We start from the raw sequence: 25608 nt of genomic DNA, 5'->3' as shown, positions 1-25608 counted from the left end.
TTAACATTGGCTAAGGCTGCTGGAGTTGCAGTCCAAAAACAACAAAAGCCTATTGATTCTAGACTGCATCAATAGAAGTGTAGCACCTATTAGGGAAGTAATAGTACCACTCTGTTCTGCTTTGATCAGACCTCACCTGGAATACTGTGTCCAGTTTTGGACATCACAGTTCAAGAAGGATGTGGACAAGCTGAAGCATGTCCAGAGGAGGGAGACCAAAACAGTGAAACCATGCCCTATAAGGAGTGGGTTAAAGGGCTGGGGATCTTTAGCTTGTAGAATCATAGAATGGGAAGAGACCACTGTGGCCATTGCGTCCAACCTATGCCAAACAGGAACAGAGTTGTCGTTCAGAACGTTTCTGCGCATGTAGCTCTCCTTTCTTGAACCTGGCATCTTCCCTAATTATGGTCTGACTTACTACACTATTCATATGGTCATCCGCCCACCTTAAACATCTTTCCTGCTGCCTTTGTCCATCCACTATACCACTGAACTTGTCACTTCATCACCATACCCACAAGTTTTGCATTTCTATAGCTAGTCATACAGTCTAATAATAAAGGTCTTTCTTGGGCACCAGTTCCTTGTATCTGAGAAAGTAGATCAAGGGAACAGTCGGGCCAAGATTCTGGCCCCAGTGCTTACCTGGGTTGGTCCCCAGGTCAGCACAGGGACAGGTGAGTGTGAACATCCACCCCCACGCTGACCTGGGACCAGCTACCAGCATGCGCTCCTTACCTTGCCACAATGTCACTGGTACTGAGAAGCTTCCCACTACTGCATCTGATGCAGAAATGGGGCGCCTGGCCATATTCATGTGGCCAGGCACCCGTTTCCACATCAGATGCAGTGACTGGGGACTTCAGTACCTGAAGATACTCCAAAGTATTGACCCGGGGTAATGTCTGTTTCCCCCAGGATCAGGCTGTATCATGGCCCTAAGTTTGGGGTTTTTGTTTTGTTTTGCCTGTATCATCTGAACTAGACAATGTTTAAATATCTCTTCCTCTCTGGCTGTTTTCAGTTACATCGATCAAGCTGAACAATAACAAAATCCCATCTACCTCTATTTCCTGCTCCCCTCTACAAAATGTACCTTATCAGTGAATGAACCAAAAGATGCCACTATCCACTTATTGTATTATTCCTAACAATGTGAAACTTGTCACATGCACTACTTATAAATGTGTTAAAACAGGGGGGGGGGGGGGATTTTAGCTCAGTCTGTTCTGGCCAGACTGTAGTTCCCGGCATTCCTTAACACTGGTCTGGGCTGCTGGGTGCAACAAATGAGGGACCTCCAGTTATTAACAGCCCTGCTGAGGTCTTATAGGCTCAGGATAAACATTACTTCCTTCACGTGTATTTCCACTTTTCACACTGCCTTCCAGTTTATCAAGCATTGTCTTTTCCCAAAGATCATGTCTCAAATATGTCTAAAGTACAGTGGCCTCAGTTTAGTCATTTTGGCTTCTATGGAGAGTGGGGCTTCATTTTCTCTGAAATCCATTTGATTTATAGATGGTCCATGATATCTAGAGAGCTGTCCTTTAGTTCCACATTTCAAACTAATTGATACTCTAGACAAGAGAAAGCAATGTCAAATGAAAAATAATGGCTTCCCATAGGCAAGGAGATCAGGCAAGGGTGCTTTTTATCCCCCTTTCTGGTTAATTGATATGCAGAAGATATCATAAGGAAAGGAGGATTGGACTTGAAGTAGGAATGAGAATTGGGGGAAGCAACATCAACTGAAGATATGCAGATGACACAATATTATTTGCAGAAACTAGCAAATACTTTGGATGACTACTGAGAACAGTGCAAAGGCAGGGTTACAGTTTAAGAAGACAAAAATAATGATCTCAGCTTATTTTCCTCACTTTAAAGTAACAAAGACACTGGAATACGTAGCTAAAACATTTCCTATACTTTGGCTCAGTCATTAACCAAAATGCAGACTTCTCCAGAAATCAGAATACAAGAGACTTGGTAAGGTAGCCATGAAAGAACCAGGTAAGATCCTCAAGTATTTTTGGAGGGTGTCTTGGCAGTCTCCCATTTGTAGGGTCACCATCAACTGAAACTGACTTGATAGCAAATGACAACCTGCTCCCCAATGTCAGTGGAAACTATGGAATCCATTAAAGTAGCTAATCACCCTATTCATTGTTCAGAGAAGAAACTGTTTTTTAGTTGACATTGGCCCCACATTGTTCTCTAGTAACTGCTGCTAACAGGAGATGAAATTAGGGCACATTAGTGATGATACCAAGGCGTATGGAGACAGAACCATGGGGGAAAATAGCTTTTACTTAGAACAGCAGGTACTCTTGTTAGTGGAAGCAGATTGTATGAATAAGAAAGGACAAGTTTATTGAAGAATTTGATTTACAGTGGTTTCCTTGGCTCAAGAGAAAGTAAGATGGGGGGAGGAGGAATAAGCAACTGGCTTGCTGAATTAAAAGAAAGGGAACCTGTGCCTTTCCCTCTTGAAGTACGTAGCTAACTTCCACTCCTTTGCACAAACAAGATCTTCAAAAATGATCACCAGTACTAACTTAAGAGTTTGCTTTTAAGGACACAAACACTTAAAACAGTTTCCCCACAGAAGGTTAGTGCAACTTTACAAGCCCAGACCCACAACTGCATGACGATAACCCATACAATGTTGATTCAGAGTTAATGAAGTCCGTTTGTCCCTTGCAGGCTACAACTTTTTGAGCAGGAGATGATGGGAATTTCTGCACGCAAACCTACTCCTGCCTTTCTGTGGTTTGCACCTGCTCTGCCCCTTCTAAGAAAGGTATACATTCACGCCCACCTGATCCTCTTTCCTCTACACGTTGCCCGTAACCCTGTCTTTTTGGACTACAACACCCAGCAAGTGGCTATGTGAGCTGGAGGGTTCCGAGAGTTACACCACAAAAAGCAGTCTTCTTCCAAGCTCTGTCCTGCCCTGGCAAGAAACAAGCAATCTGTATGAGGCTTTCTGGTGAAGAGAACAAACTTTTCTCTCCATGATCCAGAATGCAGATCTCTCCTGACTGCTAGCAGCTAAATTGTATGAAACCAGGAGCAAGGAAAGACTTTGTGCCCCAGTGCTCTAGATAACAGGGATTCTGAAACAGTCCAGAGTCTTTTCAAGTATTTGTTTTTGAGGTTTCGACAAAAACAGGTAAGAAGGGTAAAAATGCAAGCTAGCAAAATATAAGGATCCCTGCACTAAAATAGTTCCTCTCACTGCACTGGCTTCAGGTTAGAGGACTCTTCCCAAAAGTAGATGGTTTGAGCAAAGTAGTTTGCTCTAGAAAAAGGGCATGGAAGGACAGTGTGACTATTTGACATGTAAACAGTGGCGGAGCCAGTCAACCCACTCCTCACTTTTCAAGATTTCCCAAAGCCACCCTTTCAAGTAATTGCTTACAGCAAGGAAACATAAGCCCACCACCCAAGACACAAAGGCTATGCAGTAGTGCTTTGTAATTATAAGCTGCTCCATTTTTCAAAGCTCTACCGCCACCCCTGCATTTGGAAGAAAAAGTGTTGTTTGCAGTCTTCTGTTCCAATGCTCCAAATGGTCCTTTTATTCTCTTTTGCTCCAGTAAAAGGTGACCTGAGTCTTGATGCAAAATAGCCGGAATTACACCACCTCCGTTCCTTTTTGTCATTTCCTGGCGATGGCATAGTTGGCACAGAACCAGTTGCAGGTTTCCTTCACAGCTGTGGGAGGAAAAGGAGAAAGGTGGTCAGTGCCCAAGAAATTCAACTCAGGATGGGGAGTGAGAAAGGCAGCCATCTTCTAAGCACAAGAGCCTTAGGAAGGCTCTGGGATTGGGCAGCAGGAGCTGGAAACAGGTTCCTAGAGAAAAATCAGCTCTAAATCAGGGGTTGGCAAAGTGCAGTTAGTGCACCACATGCTGCCCCCCAGACCATGATGCAATCAAATTTTGCCCCAAATTTTGATTTACAATTCAAGGAGGATATTGACAAGCTGAAACATGTCCAATGGAGGGTGACCAAAACGTTGGAATGTCTGGAAACCATAAAGCCCTGGCGGGATACAGACTGCCAGTTTGCGACGGTTTCCCGCCAGCGCCATTTGCTCTGCGCGGGAGCTGCAGTAGCCAAACCGCGCGGAGCAAAAAAGAAGTCCATTTCGGAGCTTCTTTCCGCGGCACACTGATGACGTCGCAAAGCGCCAAGGGCGCATTCGTGATGTCATTAGCGCTGCGACACGTCTGGACGCTATGCGTCCAGTACGTAAAGATGGCGGCGCCCATGTGGAAAGGGTGCCACCATCTTGTACGTATTCTATACGTACTAGGGTTAGGGGGGTGCGGAAGCACCGCCCCTTCCTAACCCTAGTACGTATAGAATACGTACTATATGGCGGTTTGTATCCCGCCCCTATAAGGAGAGACTTTAGCAGCTGAGTATGCTTAGCCTAGAGAAGAGACGGTTAAGAGGTGATACGACAGCCCTATTTAAATATTTGAAGGAATGTCAAACTGATGATGGAGCAAGCTTGTTTTCTGCTGCTCCAGAAAATAGGACCTGGAACAATGGATGCAAGCTCCAGGAAAAGAGATTCCACCTCAACATTAGGAAGAACTTCCTGACAGTAAGAGCTATTCAACAGTAGGGCACACTCCTTCCTCGGAAAGTGGAGTCTCCTTCTTTGGAGGTCTTTAAGCAGAGGCTGGATGGCCATCTACTGGGGTGCTTTGACTGTGTATTCCAGCATGGTGAAGAGTTAGACTGGATCATAGAATCATAGAGTTGGAAGAGACCGCAAGGGCCATCCAGTCCAACCCCATTCTGCCATGCAGGAACTCTCAATCAGGCCCTTGGGAGCTCTCCCAACTCTGATTCTAAGAAATCATGCCAAGACAATCCTGTGATAGGTTCACTTTAGTGTTAGAAATGACATGAAGGCATACAGCAACAAATTTTTTCACAGGATGAGAATACAACCTTCCCCTCTGCACAGGACGGTTTCTCCCCTTCCATGTTGACTGAAGCCAACAAGGCCTTGGCTGGTTTCACTCACCTTGCTCAAATGGTGTGAACTTGAAATCTGGGAGGTATGTCTTCAGCTTCTTGTTACTGGCTGTTTTCTTGAACTGCCCATCAGACTTGGTTGTGTCGAACTAGGAAAAGGCTCAGGTTAAAGAAAAAACCAAAGGAAGTCTCATCTTGCCTGACACCTGGAAGAAAAGTTATGCCTAGGAGCTGCATAAGCTGCAAGTCTTCCATAAACCTCTCCAATATTTTATGTTGGAGGGATTGGGAAACAAAAGGTTTACAACTAAAAAAGTTTGAGCACAAAACAGTTGTGAACTAACTAAAAATATTTTTTATTTTTTAAAATAAAATAAAATCCATTGATTCAATGGGATCAATTTAAAAATAAGAAAGAAAGAAAGAAAGAAAGAAAGAAAGAAAGAAAGAAGCCACGTTAGTCTGTTTCAGTATGAAAAGACAGCTTTCAGGGGGAAAATCCATATACAGGTAGAGTCTCCCTTGTTGAAAATCTGAAATATTCCAAACCCCAAAACTTTTTTCATGAATGATTGAGTCAGTGACACCTTTGCTTTCTGATGGTTCAGTGTACACAAACTTTGTTTCATGCACAATATTATTAAAAATATTATGTATCAAATTCAGGCTAAGTGATTAAGGTATATATGAAACATCAGCAAATGTTGTCTTTAGACTTGGGTCCCAGCTCCAAGATTATGTATATATGAGCAAATATAGGTATTCCAAAACCCTCCTCGTCCCAAGCGTTTTGGATAAGGGAGACTCAACCTGTCTAGGGAGACAGGAAAATCCCATGTAGAGAGAGTCATAAAGTGAGAGAGGCAACAAAAATCAAGATGTACATTTAAAAAAAATTGGGGGGGGGGGGGGAAGAAAAAGCCTCCCCTGAATCTGCTTTTTTTGTCTGTCAGATCAAAAACAATGAGCTGATGGCTTGATTCCTGTTGTTAGACACTGAATCAACGGAGTTTACTTATGGGTAGGCTCAGCATTCTGCTGTTTATTCACTGATTTGGGATTACCCAACAGAGTTCAGGTCCAGGGGGGTTACTCTGCAAACAGCCAGTGTGGCATGAGCATTGGACTAGGACCCTGGAGACCTGGGTTCGATTTCCAGCTCGGCCATGAAAGCCTCTGGGTGACCTTGAGCAAGTCACACTCTTTCAGCCTCAAAGAAAGGCAATGGCAAAACCCCTCTGAAGAAATCTGGCAAGAAAACCCCACACTAGGGCACCATAAGTTGCAAACAACTTGAAGGCTCATAAGAACAACCAATTGCAAATAGCAGCCTTAAGGGAGGGAGGTTGTTTTAATCTGGAGCATGGAGCAAGGGAAAAGAGTCAGCAGCTTCACTCTCTGTCTCACAATTGGAATCGCCTATTCCTCAGCCATAAATGACTTTGTATAAAAACAGGAAGAAGGTAATAAAAAGGCCAGATGCCCTCCCTGAAACTGGAAAACAGAGTCGTAGGATTGCAGTTCCTTAGAAGTCATTCTGAAAGATACAAGGAGCTCTCCCTTGAAGTCCATGGCCTTCACGATGCTGTCTGCTGCTTCCCGTATGGAGACTTCGTCTTCTTCTCCAACTAAAGTCAGGGAACCAACACAAACCATAACAATATTATTGGTTGGTTGGTTGGTTTCTTGCCCCTTCCCAAGGCTTGAGGCAAGGTACGACAGGGTACGATATAGATTAAAATAAAATATATAACTAGATGTTAAGATAAAACACATAAACATAGGATCAAAATGACCATTATACATTAAGACCATCCAGATTAAAATATCCCAATTTAACATTCATACAGTGGGCCCTTGGTAACCACTGGAGTTTGGATCCAGAGCCCACTGTAGATACCGAAACTCGTGAATGCTCAAGTCCCATTGAATACAATGGTATAGTAAAAGAGTGTCCTTATATCAGATAGTACAATTTAGTACGAGGCGAACCTTACCGGACAAAATGATGGGTTCTACTTCGTCATACTCCCTTAATACCCAGATGAACAGCCGTGCCAAGTCCTGCAGGTAGAACAGAACAGAGATGTGAATCCAATTTTGCCTCCCACACATACAGACCGATACCTGCACAAGAACTCCAACCATCACCCAGGACAAAAAAGAAGCACAATCAAAACACTGGTAGACCGAGCAAAACGCATCTGCGAACCCCACTTCTTGGAAGATGAACTGAAGCACCTAGACCGGGCTCTACAGGCCAATGGTTATTCCAGCTAAGATATCAGAAGGGCTGCCAGGCCCAGAAAAACCCAGAGGAGTGAAGACAAGCAGCCCCCCAAAGGGAAGGTATTCTTACCATACATCAAAGGAGTCACAGACAGAATAGGCAAAGTGGTGAGGAAGCACAACCTGCAAATGGTTTACAAACCGATGAAGAAAATCCAGCAAATGCTTTGCTCAGCCAAGGACCAGAGAGACCCTCTCACAGCCGCAAGAAGAGTTTAGCGCATACCATGCAGCTGCGGACAAGTCTCCATAGGGACCACCAAATGCAGTGTGCAAACAAGAATCAAGGAACATGAGAGACACTGCAGACTGGGCCAGCCAGAAAAATCAGCCGTTGCCGAACATGCCACAAACCATCCTGGGCATAAAATACTGTTTGAAAACACTGAAGTTCTGGACCATGCCGACCACTACCATGTCAGGATGCAAAGGGAAGCCATTGAGATCCACAAACATCTGGACAATTTTAACAGGAAAGAGGAATCCCTAAAGTAAACAAGGTTTGGCTACCAGTACTGAGCAAAATAAGAACTCAGCAAATGCAAATGGGAAATCTCTCAGGGTCAGGGGCTTCCCAGCACACAATGAGCACGAATCAAGCAGACACTAATCCTCCACTTTTGCAGACGCTCCCACCCTGAGGCCTGCCATTAGCAACAGAACAATCCACATGCAAATCACTCCTGCATTTCCAGGTCTCACCGTATATATATCCAAGTCCTTTCCATGCCAGCATTCTCTGAAGATGCCAGGCACAGATGCTGGCGAAACATCAGGAAGAAAGTTTTCTAGAACATGGCCACATAGCCCGAAAACCCCGCAAAAAATCATGGATGCCAGCCATGAAAGCCTTCGACTTCACATTAAATAGATGTTAATAATTTTAGCCCATTTTGTTACAGCTTTTTACAGTTGGGTGTATTTTTTTGTAGAATGGTTTTATCCAAATCAAAAATTTCCATTTAAAAAAAAATTCAATTCTCTCCCCAGCCTCCAGGTCCCACCTTCTTCCCAAATCTCAGCTTGAGAGATTACCAGAGAGTAAATGAACTGCCTCCTAGGCTTTCCTGTCCCCCAGACTGTAAGGGCTGTGCCGTTTTCTGCAAAGAGAACAGAGAAAATGCTTAGAGAATGCTCCCATTTCTGCCCAGCATCCCCAACAAAGCCCAAAAAGTGCAATCAGTCTTTTCCATCCAAGCTTCTTCATGGGTAGGGATCCAAAACAGTTCTACAGACCAGGCCAGTCTTCTCACAACCCACAACACAGCAAACCACAACACAGGCGCTCCAGGTGTTTTTTATTATTACAGTTTCCAAGAACCCTGACCATTGGCCGGTTTGAACCAAATTACTTTTAAAAAGAAACGCCTGGTTTTTTTAGTTATATATATATGTGTGTGTTGTTGTTGTTGTTGTTTCCAATTTATGGCAACTCTAAAGTGAACCTATCATGGGGTTTTCTTAGCAAGATTTGTTCAATCTGCGATTGCCTTCCACTGAGGCTGAGAGAGTGTGACTTGCCCAAGGTCACCCAGTAGGTTTCATGGCTCAGCGAGGATTCGAACACTGGTCTCCAGAGTCATTGTCCAACACTCAAATCACTCTAACACATTGGCTCTGTATTCAAACAGTCATTCTTGTTCTAATAAGAGGGATGTAAAATAATAATAATAGTCCTGTGTGTATGTGTGTCTATTACAATTTTCCAACTCTCTTACTAGAACAATGACTGTCTGGATTTAAACATTTTATCTTTAAGTTTATTGGCAGTTGTTCATTGTTAGATCAATATCTAGAGTCATCTGCTTCTCTTTAATCACTAATCTTATAGTGCAAGTAATGCCATTCAGAATCAAATCATTCATTTTTCTTCATATGGTTGGATTGTCTTTCTGTTTGTATACACTGATAAGCTATCTAATACAGCTAGATCGGTTAATTTTCTTATCCACGGAAAGAAGTGTCAAGACTATGGGGGAAAAGACAAGAATGTAAAATATGATAAGATCAGTATGCAAGTTTGACAATTAATAATTTAGATAGAGAAAAAAAATAAGAATATAAGAATGCAAGAAACTTATTTGTAACCTAATCGAATATGTAACAGAAGAGATAATGCGGAATGTACCATGAAAGAATGTTTGTTGTTTGATTATTTTATGTTAAATGAAAATTCAATACTTTTTAAAAAAGAATCCAATCATTCAATTAACGTAAGTTCAACTACAACAACTTGCTTTAAAAGAGCACATTTTTAGAACAATACTTATTTATGCTAATGACGGTAACGTCTGGATCTGGTTTAAGCCAACCAGCCCTGCTCCCAGGTCAATAGCTAGAGCCATCTCTTTTATACCTGGAATTCCAGAGAAGGCTTCTCATACCTCCAACTTTCCTGGTTTGACTGGGATGGTCCCAGTTAACCCTCTGTCATCCCACTTTCTCAGCTGCTTTTAAAATGTCCTGTTTCTCTCTCCTCCTTCCCCTTTGCTCCTTGGCTGCAAAATGCATTCAAAGAGCAAAAGTGGTTTGAACTCAACCAGAGGGAGAGAATGGGGTAAAGTTTTGGCCCTCCTGAACAAATTACATTAATTCCAAAGCTTCTCTGCTTAAAATTGTAATTTTTTGTGTCCTTTCTCACGAATAACATCTCTCTCGTGTTGCACAGAAGCCATCTTAAATGCCACCTACTCACTCTTTGCCAAGTATACTTTGTGGATGAGTCCTGGTAGAACATGGCCATCCTCAATGTTGTAGTTATCATGAGGCCCAAAGACATTGGTGGGAATGACGGCAGTAAAGCGACATCCATATTGTTCAAAATAACCCCTGAGAGGGAAAAAAATGAGAGAACAGGTGAAGGAAGAGTTACTGGTTTTACTCTGTTGGAGGCCATAACTACAGTTTAGGGGGAAAGTGATTTTACTATATATGCTACATCTCCCAGAATACTCAATTTTGGTAATTATAGTTCAATGAAGTAAAGTGGGCCCTTGGTATCTGCTGGGGTTTGGTTTCAGGATCCCCTGTGGATAACAAAACCCACGGATCCTCAAGTCCCATTACGTAGAATGACATAGTAAAATGGTACCTCTTATATAAAATGGCAAAATCCAGGTTTGATCATTGAAATTTATATATTTCGGGGATATTTTCAAGCCATGGATGCTTGAATCCGTGGATAAAAAAATCTGTGGCTACGAAGGGCCAACTGTAAATGAAAAGATGGCTATCTACTAGATTATTCCATTTGTTCTGAATGGCTGCCAGACTGTAGATGGAGTGAGCCCATTTTATTTATTTTATTTTATTTTATTTATTGCTGCTCCAGAAGAAGGACCCAAACAAATATAGGTTGAGTCTCCTTTATCCAAAATGCTTCGGACCAGAAGAGTTTTGGATTTTTGATTTTTTACAGAGTTTGGAATATTTGCATATACAGTGGGCTCTCTGAATTCATGGATTCTTTATCCACAGATTCAGCCATCCAGAGCTTGAAAATATTTATAATATATATACATTTAAAAAAACCTTGATATTGCCATTTTATATAAGGGACACAATTTCATTACACCATTTTATTTAAAGGGACTTGAGCATCCACGGATTTTGGTATCCAACCAGATTCCTGAAACCCAACCCCAGCAGATATCAAGGGCCCACTGTACAAAATGGGATATCTTTGGAGATGGGATCCAACCCTTAAGCATGAAATTCGTTTATGCTTCATATATATCTTATACACATACACATAATATATAATCTTTTAAATAATTCCATGCATGAAACAAAGTTTGGGTACACTTTGCATCAGAAAGCAAAGGTGTCACTATCTCAGCCACTTAGGTGGACAATTTTGAATTAATTCTAGATATGTGAGACTGAACCAGTAAATGCAAATTTCAGGAAAAGAAATTAGAATTAAGTAAGAGTTGTTCAACAGTGGCAATGGACTTTCTGAGCAGCTGGCAGGCTTTCTTTCTAAAGAGAGGAGAAATGGCTACCCCTCAAGGATACATTAGCTATGGATTCCTGCACTGGCAGGGACTTGGCCCTTGGGAGCCCTTCCAACTGGGCGTGTTTGCTGTGTGTCTTCAAGTCATTTCCAACTTAGCAACTCTATCATGGGGTTTTCTTGGTAAGATTTGTTCAGTGGAGGTTTGCCATTACTTTCCATTGAGGCTGAGAGTATGTGATTTGCCCAAGGTCACCCAGTGGGTTTCATGGCCAAGCGGGAATTGAACCCTGGCCTCCAGAGTTGTAGTCCAATGCTCAAACCAATACCCCACAATTCCAAAACTCCACACATTATATTGTGTATCCACCTATTTGGATAGCAGGTACCTTCATATCCTTGCAAATAGATTCTGCATTTGTGGATATGTGGAGCAGTTGGGGCACTCTTTATTGCGCTGTCCACTGAGTGCCCTCCAGAGACGGTTTCCTGTTTCATTGTGTGCTGCAATGCAGCAGCTGATCATGACAAATTATAGTAACCCACCAGCTATCTGACAAACTGGAGCATATATCTTATTAAGTTGCATTGTACACGGCTGTAGCAAGAAAAATCCAACCTAGACCACTGAATAAGATGGCAATAGACCGTAACGGAGACTCAGTGAAAGGACTTACTTTGTCAAGGATTTTACCAAGTTTTAAAGTGCATATTAAATCTGAATATGTAGATAGAATCTATCATTTCTCTTTGTGCTTTATGTCTGGACTAACAGACACCCTACTGTATTTTGCTGGATCAACTGAAACCATGGCTAAAAACAATAAAATATTTTGGATTTCTATGTGGCATAGTGTTTTGAGTGTTGGAGAAGGAAAAGGCACATACCTGTTCTGGACATCAATCATCCTCTTTGCATAGGAATAGCCAAAGTTTGAGCTATGTGGAGGACCGTTGTGAATCTGTAAGGGAAAGTGCATCGCCATTTTCAACTAGGACACTGAAAACATGACAGAATGAAAACTAAGAAAAGATTTCTCATCGCAGAAAGTTAAGACAAAAGACGAGGCACAGTTAGAGGTACATAACATTACGCAGGAAAGATGGGGAGGGGAGAAGCTTTTCTGCCTCTCTCAAATGCTAGAACTCAAAAGGAATCATCTATTGAAGATGAATGGGGGAAGAGTAAGGACAGATGAAGGGAAGTACCTCACCATACAGTTCATAGATACACTGTGGAACTCACTGCCACAAGATGGTTGCCAACTTGGATGGCACTGAAGGAGAATTAGATAAATTAGCAGAAATTGGGACAATCCCTGGCTGTACTTCAGGATGGACTATATCTCCGCTAGTAACAAAGGCTGTGTGTCTCTACACAGGTGACCTCCTGTCTTGCTGGTGAACTTCTGGTGTTGCAATTCGTAGGCCACTGTGGTTCAGAATACTGGAGTAGATAGGTCATTGGTCTGCTCCAGCAGGGCTTGCCTTATGCCCTCATTTGCACTCCCTTTAAGAGCAATTTTTAAAATCCAAGAGACAGTGATAAGACAGCAGAAAGACTCACAAGTTCAGAGAAACAAAGACAACAGAATGCCAAAGATGGTGCAGTGGAAGACAGAAAAATCCAACACAATTGCAGAGCTGGACACATGTACATTTTGACAGACTGGGACAAGAACTTGCTGGTACATGCCACCTCCTTATCTGCACCACTGCACATCTGGAGATGGTCTAAATCAAGGGTCTGCAAAATGTGGGCCCTAGATGTTGCTGAAAAACCAGCTTACTTCCCTATTGGTAGTGCTTTCTAGGAATGTTGGGATTTATAGCTCAAAAACACCCCTGGGTTAAATTCAAATTAAACTCTTTAGAACTGAATTTAGTGATCTGTTCCAATAGCATAAAACATTCAGCCCAAACCATTTTGCTCTAAATATTCTTGCATTTTTACAGATTTAATAAATCCATGGCAGGTGGGATTGGGTTACAGCATTCCACTTTTTAAAAATTATTTTTAGTACAGAGTATATACTAACAGATAAGGTGGCGAGGCACAAGTTTCATATTTCAAGACACTCATGCCAAGCCCAGATGCTTAAACATTACCCCCTGCACAGAAACCATTTTGTGCAAAGTGTGCAAGGCCACGCCCAAGGTGAATTGGGCTCCATGCGCTGCTAGCAATCCACAATCCTAGAATAAACTTTTAAGAAGTGACTGGCATTACCTCCTCCAATACTCCACACCAAAACTGGAGAAAGCATACAGCATTTTCCCAACTTCTTTCTTTCAGTTAGTCTCAAAGGTGCTACAAGATCTCTCTACATATTGACTCTACAAACTAACATGGCTATATCCCTGAAGCCTTTTACCATGGTTTCGTCAATTGGGTAGGTGGTCTTGTCAGGGAATATGCAAGTGGAAAGGCAGGAGACAACTTTCTGAACGCCGGACTCGTACGCCGAGTGTAAGACGTTGTCATTGATGTGCACATTCCTTCGCTGGGTACAGAAAGAGAGAGACCGGCAGACAGATAAATCAAAATAGGCAATGAGCTTCAACTCTAAGTATATAAGGAAATCTTGCAGCACCCTTGAGACCAATGGAAAGAAAGAAGGTTGCAGCATGAGCTTTCATAGACATCAATCTACCTCAACCAAATGCATCTGAGGAAGTAGACTGAAGTCTACAAAAGCTCATGCTGCCAACTTCTTTCTTTCAGTTAGTCTCAAAAGTGCTACAAGATCTCTTTATATTTTGATTTTACAGACTAACATGGTTATATCTTTGATTTCAACTCTAAGTCACTGCAAGGTGTTACAAGGCAGAGATGGGTGAAATGTGGTCTTCTTGGGCTCTTTTGGGGAGCCCCAATATCAACGTTTCAGATTTTCCCCTGAGTGTGACTTTCTGAAAAGGGGAAGGGGTGATTTGCCTGACCTGGAAGAGATTCAACGTAAACATTAGGAAGAATTTCCAACAGTAAGCAGTCCAACAGTGGAACACGCTGCCTTGGCAGAGTCTCCTTCTTTGGAGGCTTTCTAACAGAGGCTGAATGGCCATCTGTTACAGGGAGTGCTCTGATTGTGTGTTCCTGCATGGCAGAATGGGGTTGGACAGGATGACCCTTGGGGTCTCTTCCAAATCTGTGATTCTATGGGCCCACACAGACAGGCCAAAATAAAGCTTCTAGTCTCTTAGGTCGCATGCATCATTTAAACAGCATACCTACAAAGTGATCTGAAGCAGCTTTAATTTGGCCTGTCTGTATGGGGCCCCTGATTCCAGGAGCAAGGGCTCACTTTTTAATTAGAAGTGGTGTGTCTGTATTACACAGCCACAGCTGTTAACTATCACTTTAAATGCCATGGTTCCATCCTATGGAACACTCACATCTGTTATTTGGTAAGGAGCTTTAGGGATTCTAGGCATGGTACATGGTGGCATTCAGAAGAAAATTCTGTATATTTTGCAAAATTCAAAATTTCCTATGATGGGGGTCATAACAACTGAAGTGATGCAACACTTCTGCCTACGCAGTCAAAGCAATAGCTATGTTAGTCCGTTTTAGCACAGAGAGACATAAAGGAATCCACCAGCAGCTTTGAGACCAAATGGGGAAAAGACATTTCTAGCATAAGCTTTCTGCACAAAAAGTGCTAGTGGATTCCTTTATGTCTTTTTATGTTGTTGAAATGCAGTATGACCTAAATACTCTAAATGCACCTGATCCCATCTAATCTTGAAAGGTAAGCAGGATCAGCATCCATGCATCTGAGGAGGCAGACCAAGTCTACAAAAGCTTATGCTAACAACTTATTTCGCACCATTAGCCTCAAAGGTGCTACAAGATCTCTCTGCATACTGATATTCCAGACTAACATGGCTTTGTCTCTGAATTTTAGGGTCAGCCTGGGTTAGTACATGGATGGGAGACCATCAATGAAGCCCAGGTGATGTAGCTCTATTTTGGAGGAAGGAAATGGCAAAACCACAGCTGAGGGTTCCTTGCCTAAGAAAACCCTACAAATTCATGGGGTTCCATAAATTGACAGGTGGCTTGAAGGCACACAAAGGAGGTAGATAAAATGAGAGAGATATCTGGTCATCTGGTCTTTTTAATGGCAGCAAATCATGAAGGAGAACAATTATTATTTACAAGCTCTTCTCAGTTCGCTTATGAGAACTAGGATGAAAATCAGACAAGGCTGCCTGCTTAAAGCAGGGATACACAAAGTGCAGCATTTTTATGGCTCTAGAGGTTTAAAAAACCTTTTTTTGCCCCTAAGTGCCTTCTAAGGTCTGTAGGGAAACATTTTCATCATGATTTCGGTCCTCACCGACTACCGTACTTTAGACCCAGGAAAGGACTTTTTTTAAAAGCAGGAAATGAAAAAGACTGAATGGCTCAGGGAGGACAGAAATATAGCAAAAATGCCCCCCTAACCCCTAGAGGACTTGTTTCTGTGATGGCCCTCCAAGACCTCATAGGGAGCTAATGCAGCCTCTCACCATTGCCAACTCCTGTTCTACAGGAACAAAATATTTATTCATTCTTTGCAGGCATTCCTTATCATATCTCCTCCTCTTTTAAAAAAAATATTGCTTTTATTGCACGGATTTTCAAGGTAGCATTTTTCGCTTCAAACGCAGTGTCCTTTCCTAGAACAAACAGGGACAACCAATTGGAAATGCACAAAGGGGAACATCAAAGGGATTAAAAGACAAGGGTTTTTTAAAAAGATGAAGGCGCTGTCTGTGGAGTTTGGAAGCTAGCATGCAAAAACTAAATGCAGATGTGTGGCATTAAGAAAAAGAGGCACCAAAAGCTTTCTATATTTGAAACTCATAAACAAATACTAAGCTACTGAGAAAAACTGAGCTGGCTTTTCATATTTACTGTTGGACAGAAATCAGCATGCCAGCCCAACAAAAGGTATAGTATCTAAAGTAAACACACACACACAAGTTGAGTCTCTCTTATCCAAAATGCTTTGGATTTTTTTCCCCTTCAGATTTTAGAATACTTGCATATACATACTGTAATGATATATCTTGGGGATGAGGCCCAATTTTGAACATGAAATTCATTCATTTTGTATACACCTGATACACATAGCCTGAAGGTAATTTTATAGATAATCCGTTTTAATAATTTTATACGTGAAACAGAGTTTGTATACACTGAACCATCAGAAAGCAAAAGGGTCTCTACCTCAGCCACCCATGTGAACAATTTTGGATTTTGGAGTATTTTGGATTTCCTGTTTCATGCACAAGATAATTTAAAATATTGCATGAAATTACCTTCAAGCTGTGTGTATAAAGTGTGTATGAAAAATTAATGAATTTTGTGTTCAGACATGGGTCCCACCTCCAAGATGCCTAATTATGTACGTATTATGTACGTATATTATGTATGTATATGCAAATATAGATATTCCAAAATTAAAAAAAATCTAAAATCTAAAACACTTCTGGTGTTTAAGGGAGACTCAACTTGCGTGTATATGTGTATGCATGTATGTATGTATATGTATGTGTGTGTGGTTTTTTTTTTAGATACTGTACCTTTTACTGGACTGGCTTGTTTTTGTTCTCTTACTGTAAAGTGCCAAGTACACTGAAGGCACTATATAAATAGATGATGATGATACCTGTAGTCTAACTGGTAGGTAACTAAGACATGATGCACTATACTCTAAAACCCATCTGCTCTGTGGCAAAATCAGGCTTGCTAAAGCCTCCTTGGATCCTGTATAAGGAAAAATGTGGGATATAAATTAAATTTAAAAAAAACAACAGACACCACTCCATTGGAAACCCTTGAGAGGCCTTCCAGGCTGCATTTTCACTGCAGAATCAATGCAGTCCGACAACACTCCAGCTACCAGGGCTCAATGCTATGGAATTCTGAGACTTGTAGTTTTGTAAGATATTCAGCCTTCTCTGTCAGAGAACTCCGGTGCCACAGCAAACTACAAACCCCAGGATTCCATAGGCTGGAGCCATGACAGTTAAAGCAGTGTTAAACTGCATTAATTCTGCAGTGTGGCAGCAGCCCCAGTCAGTCGAGAAATTGGCAAAAGCAATGGATCAATGGTGAATTTGAAGATAAGGCAGCGTCTTATGTAACGATGAAGGAACTCTGCCCTCTTTTGTAACTGTGCACCCTACTTGTCACACAGCAAACTAAGGAGGCTTCTTTGCAAGCCAGCTGCCACCTTCCTGCATTGAAGGCATAAGGAGAGAAGCACAGAGGACATAGTCATGCCATGCTGGGATTTGCTGGTTCCTCGCCTATGTGCAGCTGATCCTCAGATTAAGGATGACGTGGCCACAGATTATACAGCTCTGCCACAAAGCAAACAAAGATCTACCCGAGGCAGTGCGATGTGACGTGTCCTGTTATGTTTCCCTGTGTTTAAAGACTGCTGGATAAACATTTCCATTCTGGGAGGGGGGTACAGTTTGACAGCCCCAGCCACAAGGGGAAGTTAATCTCTCAGAGCACTGAAAGAAAAGCATTTTACAAGAGAAGACAGTTCCCAAATTCAAAAAAGAAAACAACCAAACTAATCCCCTCCTTGTTTCTAAAGATCTGCTACTGAGCTGTTCTGACCTATTCCACATTCTTGGCTTGATATGGAAAACTGACACAGTTTACCTTAACACCTAAAGTTTTTCTTGATGCAAAAGCATGGAGGCAGCCTGAGAAATTCAGTGTTCTCTTCCTAACAAAGGGGCTTGTGGCCTCACAAAGGATTTTAGACATACTGGATCTCAAAGGAAATAGCTTTTTGTCTTGCCAGTGGAATTTAAAGTGGATTCCCTGGACTGAATCTCCCAGTATCCACATAGCCAGGAAGAGGAAGGGTCCACCTGCATGAATATCCTTCCATAACATCTGAACTGAGGTCAACTACAACATCTTGACCAAAGGCAGGGCTAGGACTAACATGGTCCTTTTTTCTCCCTCTTTCCTTCTTTGAAGAAGCTGGTGGAGCTTCAAAAGCCTGCAACATATATAACGTGCATTTTGTTTGGCCTGACAAAGGTATCACTGTTTTGTGGATTTTAGATGATACTGTACATGTCAATGCTAGAAAATAAGCACACCTGATGATAGATTCATGCAGTATGTTGCCTACAGCAGAAGACAGCATCACAACCCTTCAGCTGATGGGCTCCCACGTCTCTTCCCAGCAAGTACCAGAATCAAGTCCTTAAACGTCTAATTCTGATAGTTGCCAAAAATGAAAACTGGAGATGACTCCTATACCTTTCAAGGCTGTGTGGAAGAGGGAATTTCAGTGTTACATGTCCTATAGCCAGGTAACGAGCAACATTGGCTGAAATCTTCTCCCACAGATGCAGAAGTGGACAGATCTAGATAAGAGTTGAATTGTACCTCATATCCTCCAGATATTTTGGGCTTCACCTCCCATCATCCCCAAACAGCATGGCCATTGGTCAGGAATTCTGGGAGCTATAGTCCAAAACATCTGGAAAGCACAAAATTAGAGGAGGCAACGATAAACCCTTTGGGAACGAAGTCTGCCCTAGTCTCTCAGTGAAATATTTTTTCTTTGTGTGATCCTAACCTTTGCTCTTTTTAGAATAGGGCAGAGGTAGGAGGGAGAGAAAATACCCGCGAAGAAGTCCAGGGGCCAATTCTTGGCCCTGGGACTCTCCAGGAGCAAAATGGACTGTCAAAAATGCCCTAAAATAAGGGGGGATGAAGAAAGGGCTGAAAATCCATGTTTTATGTTTAGTAAAATTGGTATGTTTTTAATGCTAAAAAGTACAGGTGGCCAGTTTAAAAGGTGAACTGCCACTCCTGGAGACTTCCATAATCCATAGAATCTGGATGAGTTTTTAAAAAAATCACTTTATTTCTTAATTTCAAGACGACCAGATATATAAGGTAGGTACAATAATGTGTGCAAGCATTGCCCATAATACTGCTCTATTCATCTTCGTGTTTTAGGGTTTACTCCAGGTTCTAAAGGTGCTAGATATCTCCAGGCCAGTCCATGAGCCAAGCACATATCTGGGGAGACATTTTCTAGGGCAAAAATAAATGCATTGAGGGCTGTGGGACCCCACATTCAGTCCAAGGGTTGAGAGCAAAGTGTCAGGTAGGGTGGATAGGAGATGGCATTTCAGGAATTAAATTAACACAGTGTTGGTTTTGTTGCTGTTGTGTCCCTTCAAGACCACTCTGACTTAGGGCAACCCCAGCCTAGGACTTTTTTTTTTTTTGCAAGATTTATTATTCAGAGGAGGCTTGCCATTGCCACCTTTTGATGCTGAGAGTATAATTTGCCCAAAGTCACCCAGTGGGTTTCTGTGGCAGAGTGGTGATTCAAACCCTGATCTCCCAGAGCCCTAGTTCAACAATCAACTCACTATATCACCATAGCTCTCAAGATTTATCCAGAGGAGCTTTCTCACTGCCTTCCTCTGAGTCTGTGTGTGTGAGTGGGTTGTGTGCCTCCTATTAGTTTCTGACTTATGGCAACCCTAAGGTGATCTTATCATAGGGTTTTCTTGACAGGTTTCTTTAGAGGGAGGTTGCCACTGCCTTCAACTGAGGCTGGGAAGGTGTGATTTGCCCAAAGTCACCCAGTGGGTTTCATAGCCAAGCAGAGAATCAAACCCTGGTCTCATTCCCATACTCAAACCACTATGCCACGCTGGCTCTCTATGAGAGAGTGTAACTTGCCCAGTGATTCTCAGGACAAAGTGGGAATTTGAACCTTAGTATCTTGGAGTTCTAGTCCAAAACTCAAACCATTACACCATGCTGGCTCCCAAATTCCTTACCCAGAAATCAAGGTTGTACTTGATGTTCCGGAAAAGGCCTCCCACCAGGGCAGCCAAGTGAATGATGTGGGTGGGCCTGTGTTTCTCAAAGAGCGCTTTGGTCTCTGCAGCATTCCTAGAAGGAAGAAAGGAAGGAAAGATAATATAATAAATATATAATAATAATATTATAGAGAGAGGGGGGGAGGAAGAAGAGACAAACAATGTGAGCCAAGAAAGGTGTTGCTTATACGTCAGACATTCCCCCATGCAAAGCCCCCATCTGACAAATCAGCAAGCCTTGTACATATTTATTGAGCATTCCTTATGCTCATTCCTCAAGGCATCCTACAAGCAAGGCTGAAGAAAACACACAGATGGCAGCTGCATGTCAGGGACGTATAAGGAAGTATGTGTACAATAGACAGGGTTTGAAAAAAGCCCAGGAAAAGAAGTTGGTATTTTCTTTTGTGGTTGTTGTTCAAATCAAGTTTTTTTTGTGGGGGGGCTTGCATTAATGTGTGAGACTACACCTATAAAGATCTAAATCAGAAAATTAAGTAGCAAAATACAGTTCAGTTGTTGTGGCAAGAGCTTACGCAATAACTGTTTTTTAAAATGTGCTCTTTTAAATCATGGGGGTTTTTTTGGTTGAACATCTGTGAATCGAAGGAATTGCTTTGGAATGGCATTTTTTGCACTATATCTCTAGCCAAGGTAAATAAAGTGATTAAAAGGAAGCCACTGCCACGGTTCTAACAAGGAACAACGGCCAATAAACTGTTAAAGTGAAAATATTTACATTCAAAGAGTCATTGTTGTTCCAGGAAGAGGGTGGGAAAATAGTATAGGTTGAATCTCCCTTATCCGAAACATTTAGGGTGAGAAGTCTTTTTGGATTTCAGAGTTTTGGGTTGTTGTTTTTTGTTTTTATTTTTGGAATATTTGCATATATATAATGAGATATCTTGGAGATGGGACACAAAATTAGTTTAGGTTTCATATACACTTTATACACATAGCCTGAACATAATTTTATACAGTGGGCCCTTGGTATCTGCTGGGGTTTGGTTTCATGACCTCCCGTGGATATCAAAATCCATGGATTTTCAAGTCCTATTAAATACAATGCATATTATTATTATTATTATTATTATTATTATTATTATTATGGTATTCATACCCCGCCCTTCAGCCCTAAATGCTATCAGAACAGCTTACAATTATTATTTTTAATTAGACGGTTCCCTGCCCTCATGGTGTCCTTTATATAAAATGGCAAAATCAAGGTTTGCTTTTTGCAATTTGTATGTGGTTTTTTAAATATTTTCAAGCCTTGGATGCTGGAATGTTTGGATAAGAATCTGTGGATACAGAGGGTCAACCGTAATAATTGTGTTCATGAAACAAAGCTTGTGTACGCTTAACCACCAGAAAGCAAAAGTGACACTATCTCAGCCACCCCCGTGCGGACAATTTTGGATTTCAGAGTTCTTGATGAGGGAAACTCAATCTGTAAGAATAGCCAGATTTTTAAAAACAACAGCAACCAATATTTTTAAAGGATTTTTTTTTAAAGCCATGGTTTCAAGCAACCTAGTTTAAAGCAACCAACCCTGGCTACAGATGCAGTATTGCTTTTTGTGGACAAGGTGCAAAACTTATAACCAACTGACAATGGTGGAAGCACATTGCACAGCATGACTGTCCTGTACCACAACAGCCATGTGTAGTGACCAGTAATGCACAAATGTTGCATTACACTGGTATTCAGTAAAGTGGTTGCATAAAAGAAGAGGAACATAACTCTGCCCATGCTTGTGTACAATTTCTGTCGTTGTTGTGTGCTTTTAAGTTGTTTCCGACTTATGGCGCCCATATGTCAAAACTATCATGGGGTTTTCTTGGCAAGTTTCTTCAGAGGGGGTTTGCCATTGCCCTTACCTGAGACTTGCCCAGGGTCAGCCAGTGGGTTTGCATAAAGTACCAATGCAGAATTTCAGCAGACATTTTCAGGCCTGAGACCTTGAGTGACCTGGAATTTAATCCATGCTACCACAGATCCCTTTCTTCACCAGTGTGCACTGACATACTATGTGTGTGGCAAGGGGACTTTACCAATCTACCCTGCTGAGCTTCTTCAAGGAAATGAAACAGTTTAATTCTGTTTTAATTGTCACTTTTATATGTTTTTAATTGTACTATGCTTTTAAATTGTAAGCCGCTTTGAATCCCAATTTTGGGAAAAAGAGGAGGAGAAAGAAGAAGAAAATGAGGAGGAGGATGCTGGACAGTGGGACACACTGAAGACTGCAATCTTCCTGGATTAGGCAAAAAATCCATCTATCCCAGTATCCTTTTTCTCATTGTGGCTACCTCAAATCCCTTGGAAACCTACCAGCAAGACATGGAGTCACTAGGTATCACTGCCATGCCTGGTCACTGCCATGCCTGGTTGTTGTTGTGTGGCTTCAAGTTGTTTCTGACTTATGGAGACCCTATCACAGGGTTTTCTTTCTTCAGAGGGGGTTTGCCACTGTCATCCTCTGAGGCTGAGAGAGTGTGACCTGTCCAAGGTCATCCAGTGATGACCTTGGACAGGTCACACTCTCTCAGCTGCCTGTAAACAGTCTTGATCACCCATGAATGCATCTAACCATCTTCTGAAGTTAGCTCATGCTATGAAACACCACTGCAGATTGTGACATCCAAATGCATTGGTGCATTATCTGCGTGAAGAAGGTGTGGATCTCTTCATATGGCAGAATCCTAGTATTGTGATCCCAGTTTAACTGCCTCCTATGGAATCCTAGGATTTTTAGTTTCATGAGAGACTAGAGCTCTCTGGCAGAGAATTCTAAATACCTCCTAAAATTACAGATTAGCAATTAAAGGTTGGTCAGGCAACTTGACATTAAGTTTTTTAAAAGCTCCCATTGAACATCTCCTACTCACGTTAAGTCAGCATCCTTGGAGGACACGAAAATCCACTCCTCGTCCGATCGGCCTTCCCCATCCGCTACCACTCTCTCGATGGCCCTTCCCACGAGTCCTGAGCCACCTGTCACCAAAATGCGCTTTTTCTTCGGCTCAGCCATGATTGCAAAACCTGTCCAGCAAAGTACGAAAAAAGAGGAAGTTAAAGTATTCGACTAACCAACATGCATCAGGATACATCAAGTCATTTTGTTCCCCTGGAGTCACCATTTGTTGTAAAATCCACACACAACATAACACACAAAAACCCATGTATGTATATTTTTGAGAGCCGCGTGGTGTCTTGGGTTGAGCACTGAATTAAGATTATGGAGACCAAGATTTGAATCCTTGCTTGGCTATGGAAATCCTCTAGTGACCATGGGTGTGAGTCACACACTCTCAGCCTCACAGAATACTATGACAGTCACCTTAGGGTTGCCAGAAATCAGAAACAATCTGAAGGCACACAACAAACATGCACACACAAACACACACAAACTCTCTCTCTCTCTCTCTCTCTCTATATATATATATATATATATAGAAAGCCAGTGTGGTGTCATGGTTTGAGCGTTCGATTATGACTCTGGAGGCCAGGGTTCAAATCCTCACTCGGCCATGGAAACCCAGTGGGTAACCTTGAGCAAGTCTCACTCTCTCAGCTCCAGCAAACCTTGTGATAGGGTCTCTCCTTAGGGTTGCCCTAAGCTGAAAATGACTTGAAGGCAGACTGCAGCAACACATGCAACAAGAACAAACATGCACACACAGACACAAGTGTACACGCAAACCCAATACAAATACACATGTGTATTCAGATGTAGAGAGATCTTGTGGCACTTTTCAGGCTAACTAAAGAAAGAAGTTGGCAGCATGAGCTTCCCTAGACTTCAGTTTACTTCCTCAGATGCGTATGTACTGAGAGTTTGTGTCATGGTTTAAGCATCGGATTTGGATTTTGGAGGCTAGAGTTTGAGTCTCAGCCATGGCACCCACTAGGAGACCTTGGCTGAGTCACACTCTCTCAGCCCAGAGAAGAGACCCCCAGGGACCATCCAGTCCAACCTCCTTCTGCCATGCAGAAAGACACCATCGAAGAAGGGCCAAATGAGGGTGCCATAAACTGGCACTGATTTGAAAGGCACACAACAGCAACAGCAACCACAACCACAACCAATGCAAATCAAGCCACCACCAGCCCCTGCCTCTAGTCTGGGAAGACTCTGGGGAGGGGAGCCAGGAGGGTCTCAGAGCCCTTGGGACCCCTCTGTGGGCTCCCACTCGCCTGCACCCAAAAGCACCCAAATCAATGACAGTACTTGCCCATAGGGACACATAGGGGGAAACTTGCCCATAGGGAATCATTGGGGAATCCTTGCTCATCAGGAAACACAGGGGAATACTTGCCCATAGGGAATCATTGGGGAATACTTATAGAATCCTAAAGTTGGAAGAAAGCCCAAGGGCCATCCAGTCTGACCCCTTTATTCTGCCATGCAGGAACTCTCAGTCGAAGCATCAGCCACAGATGGCCGTCCAGCCTCTGCTGAAAGACCTCCAAAGGAGGCGACTCGGGAGAATATTTGCCCACAGAGAATCCATCCCTGGGGACTGCTTGTCCATAGGGAAACACTGGAGAGTCTTTGCCCCCAGGGAAGCCTTGGGGAAAACGTTCCCATAGAGAGAGAATCAATCCCTGGGGCCTGCTTGCCCACAGGGAACCCAGGGCAAGTGTCCCTCTGGAGGAGGAGTCTGGCTTCCCTCTGGGCCTCTCCCTTGCGCCAAGGGCCAGGGGCGCGCAGGGAGGGGTTTTGGGGGGCAGGGGCAAAAAGGGGGTCCCTTGAAGGGAGGGGGGAGGGGCAGGGAGCAAGGCCCCCCATTTCCCTCCCCCCGCCCCCTCCCCTCCCAAGGAGGCCCCCCTGACCTCTGCAAAGGCGCCCCTGCGCTGCGGCCCCGGCCTTGCTGCTCTGGCCAGGCCAGCCAGGAGGCAGTGGAGGCCGGGAGGGAGGAAGGGCGGAGGAGGAGACTGCTTCCTTCTCCTCCTCCTTTTCCGGACTGAGAGGCCCGGCCCCTGGGCTCCCTCCTCCGAGGCCCTCCTCCTCCTCGGCTGGAAAGGAAAAGCAGAAAGGGGGCAGCCCTCCTCCTCCTCCCCCGGGAAAGAGAGGGGCTCCGCTGGGGCCCAGGGTCTCCTCAAGCATTCTCCGGTCAGAAGGCAGAGGGAGGCCGCCCAGAGCCACAAACAGCTCCAAGCCAAGGAGGAAAACCCTCAAGCCAAGACCCAGCAAACGCCAAGGAAAAGGCAGAGGCCTTCCCAGCAGAGCAGGGGGCAGCAGGGCCTAAGGAGAGCCCCTGAGGCCTCGCCATTCAACGAAGGAACAATACAGACACTCATCTGAATCATAGAATCATAGACCCCAAAAAGGCCATCCAGTCCAGCCCCCTTCTGCCATGCAGGAACTCTCAGTCGCAGCATCCCCTCAGACAGATGGCCATCCAGCCTCTGCTTAAAGACCTCCAAGGAAGGAGACTCCACTACACTCCGAGGAAGGAGTGTGTTCCTGTGTTGA

At 43.1% G+C, this 25608-nt stretch overlaps 1 protein-coding gene across 2 annotated transcripts; it reads right to left on the bottom strand.

The window, feature by feature from the left end:
• Positions 1–2011: 2011 nt before the first annotated feature.
• Positions 2012–25096, bottom strand: LOC149317723 (GDP-L-fucose synthase-like). 2 transcript variants are annotated; one of them, XM_089518077.1, is made up of 11 exons: positions 24966–25095; positions 23018–23171; positions 20084–20198; positions 13627–13755; positions 12140–12213; positions 9992–10125; positions 8332–8396; positions 7005–7071; positions 6556–6635; positions 5057–5156; positions 2013–3726 (listed from the first exon to the last, which is right to left on the bottom strand). In XM_089518077.1, exons 2-11 carry the CDS (start codon positions 23158–23160, stop codon positions 3671–3673), a joined length of 963 nt encoding a protein of 320 aa, XP_089374203.1. In that variant the 5' UTR covers positions 23161–23171; positions 24966–25095; the 3' UTR covers positions 2013–3670. The 2 variants fall into 2 exon arrangements, with proteins under 2 accessions (XP_089374204.1, XP_089374203.1); XM_089518078.1 differs by lacking the exon at positions 13627–13755 and having other exon boundaries at positions 2012–3726; positions 24966–25096.
• Between the last annotated feature and the right edge of the window lie 512 nt (positions 25097–25608).

Source organism: Sceloporus occidentalis, unplaced genomic scaffold (genome assembly GCF_023333645.1).
Source record: "Sceloporus occidentalis isolate IW3139 unplaced genomic scaffold, rSceOcc1.0.p SCAF_3, whole genome shotgun sequence".
NCBI classification, from domain to species: Eukaryota; Metazoa; Chordata; class Lepidosauria; order Squamata; family Phrynosomatidae; genus Sceloporus; species Sceloporus occidentalis.
The sequence above is the reverse complement of the archived record's forward strand: the minus strand, read 5'-3'. Positions and strand labels throughout refer to the sequence as shown.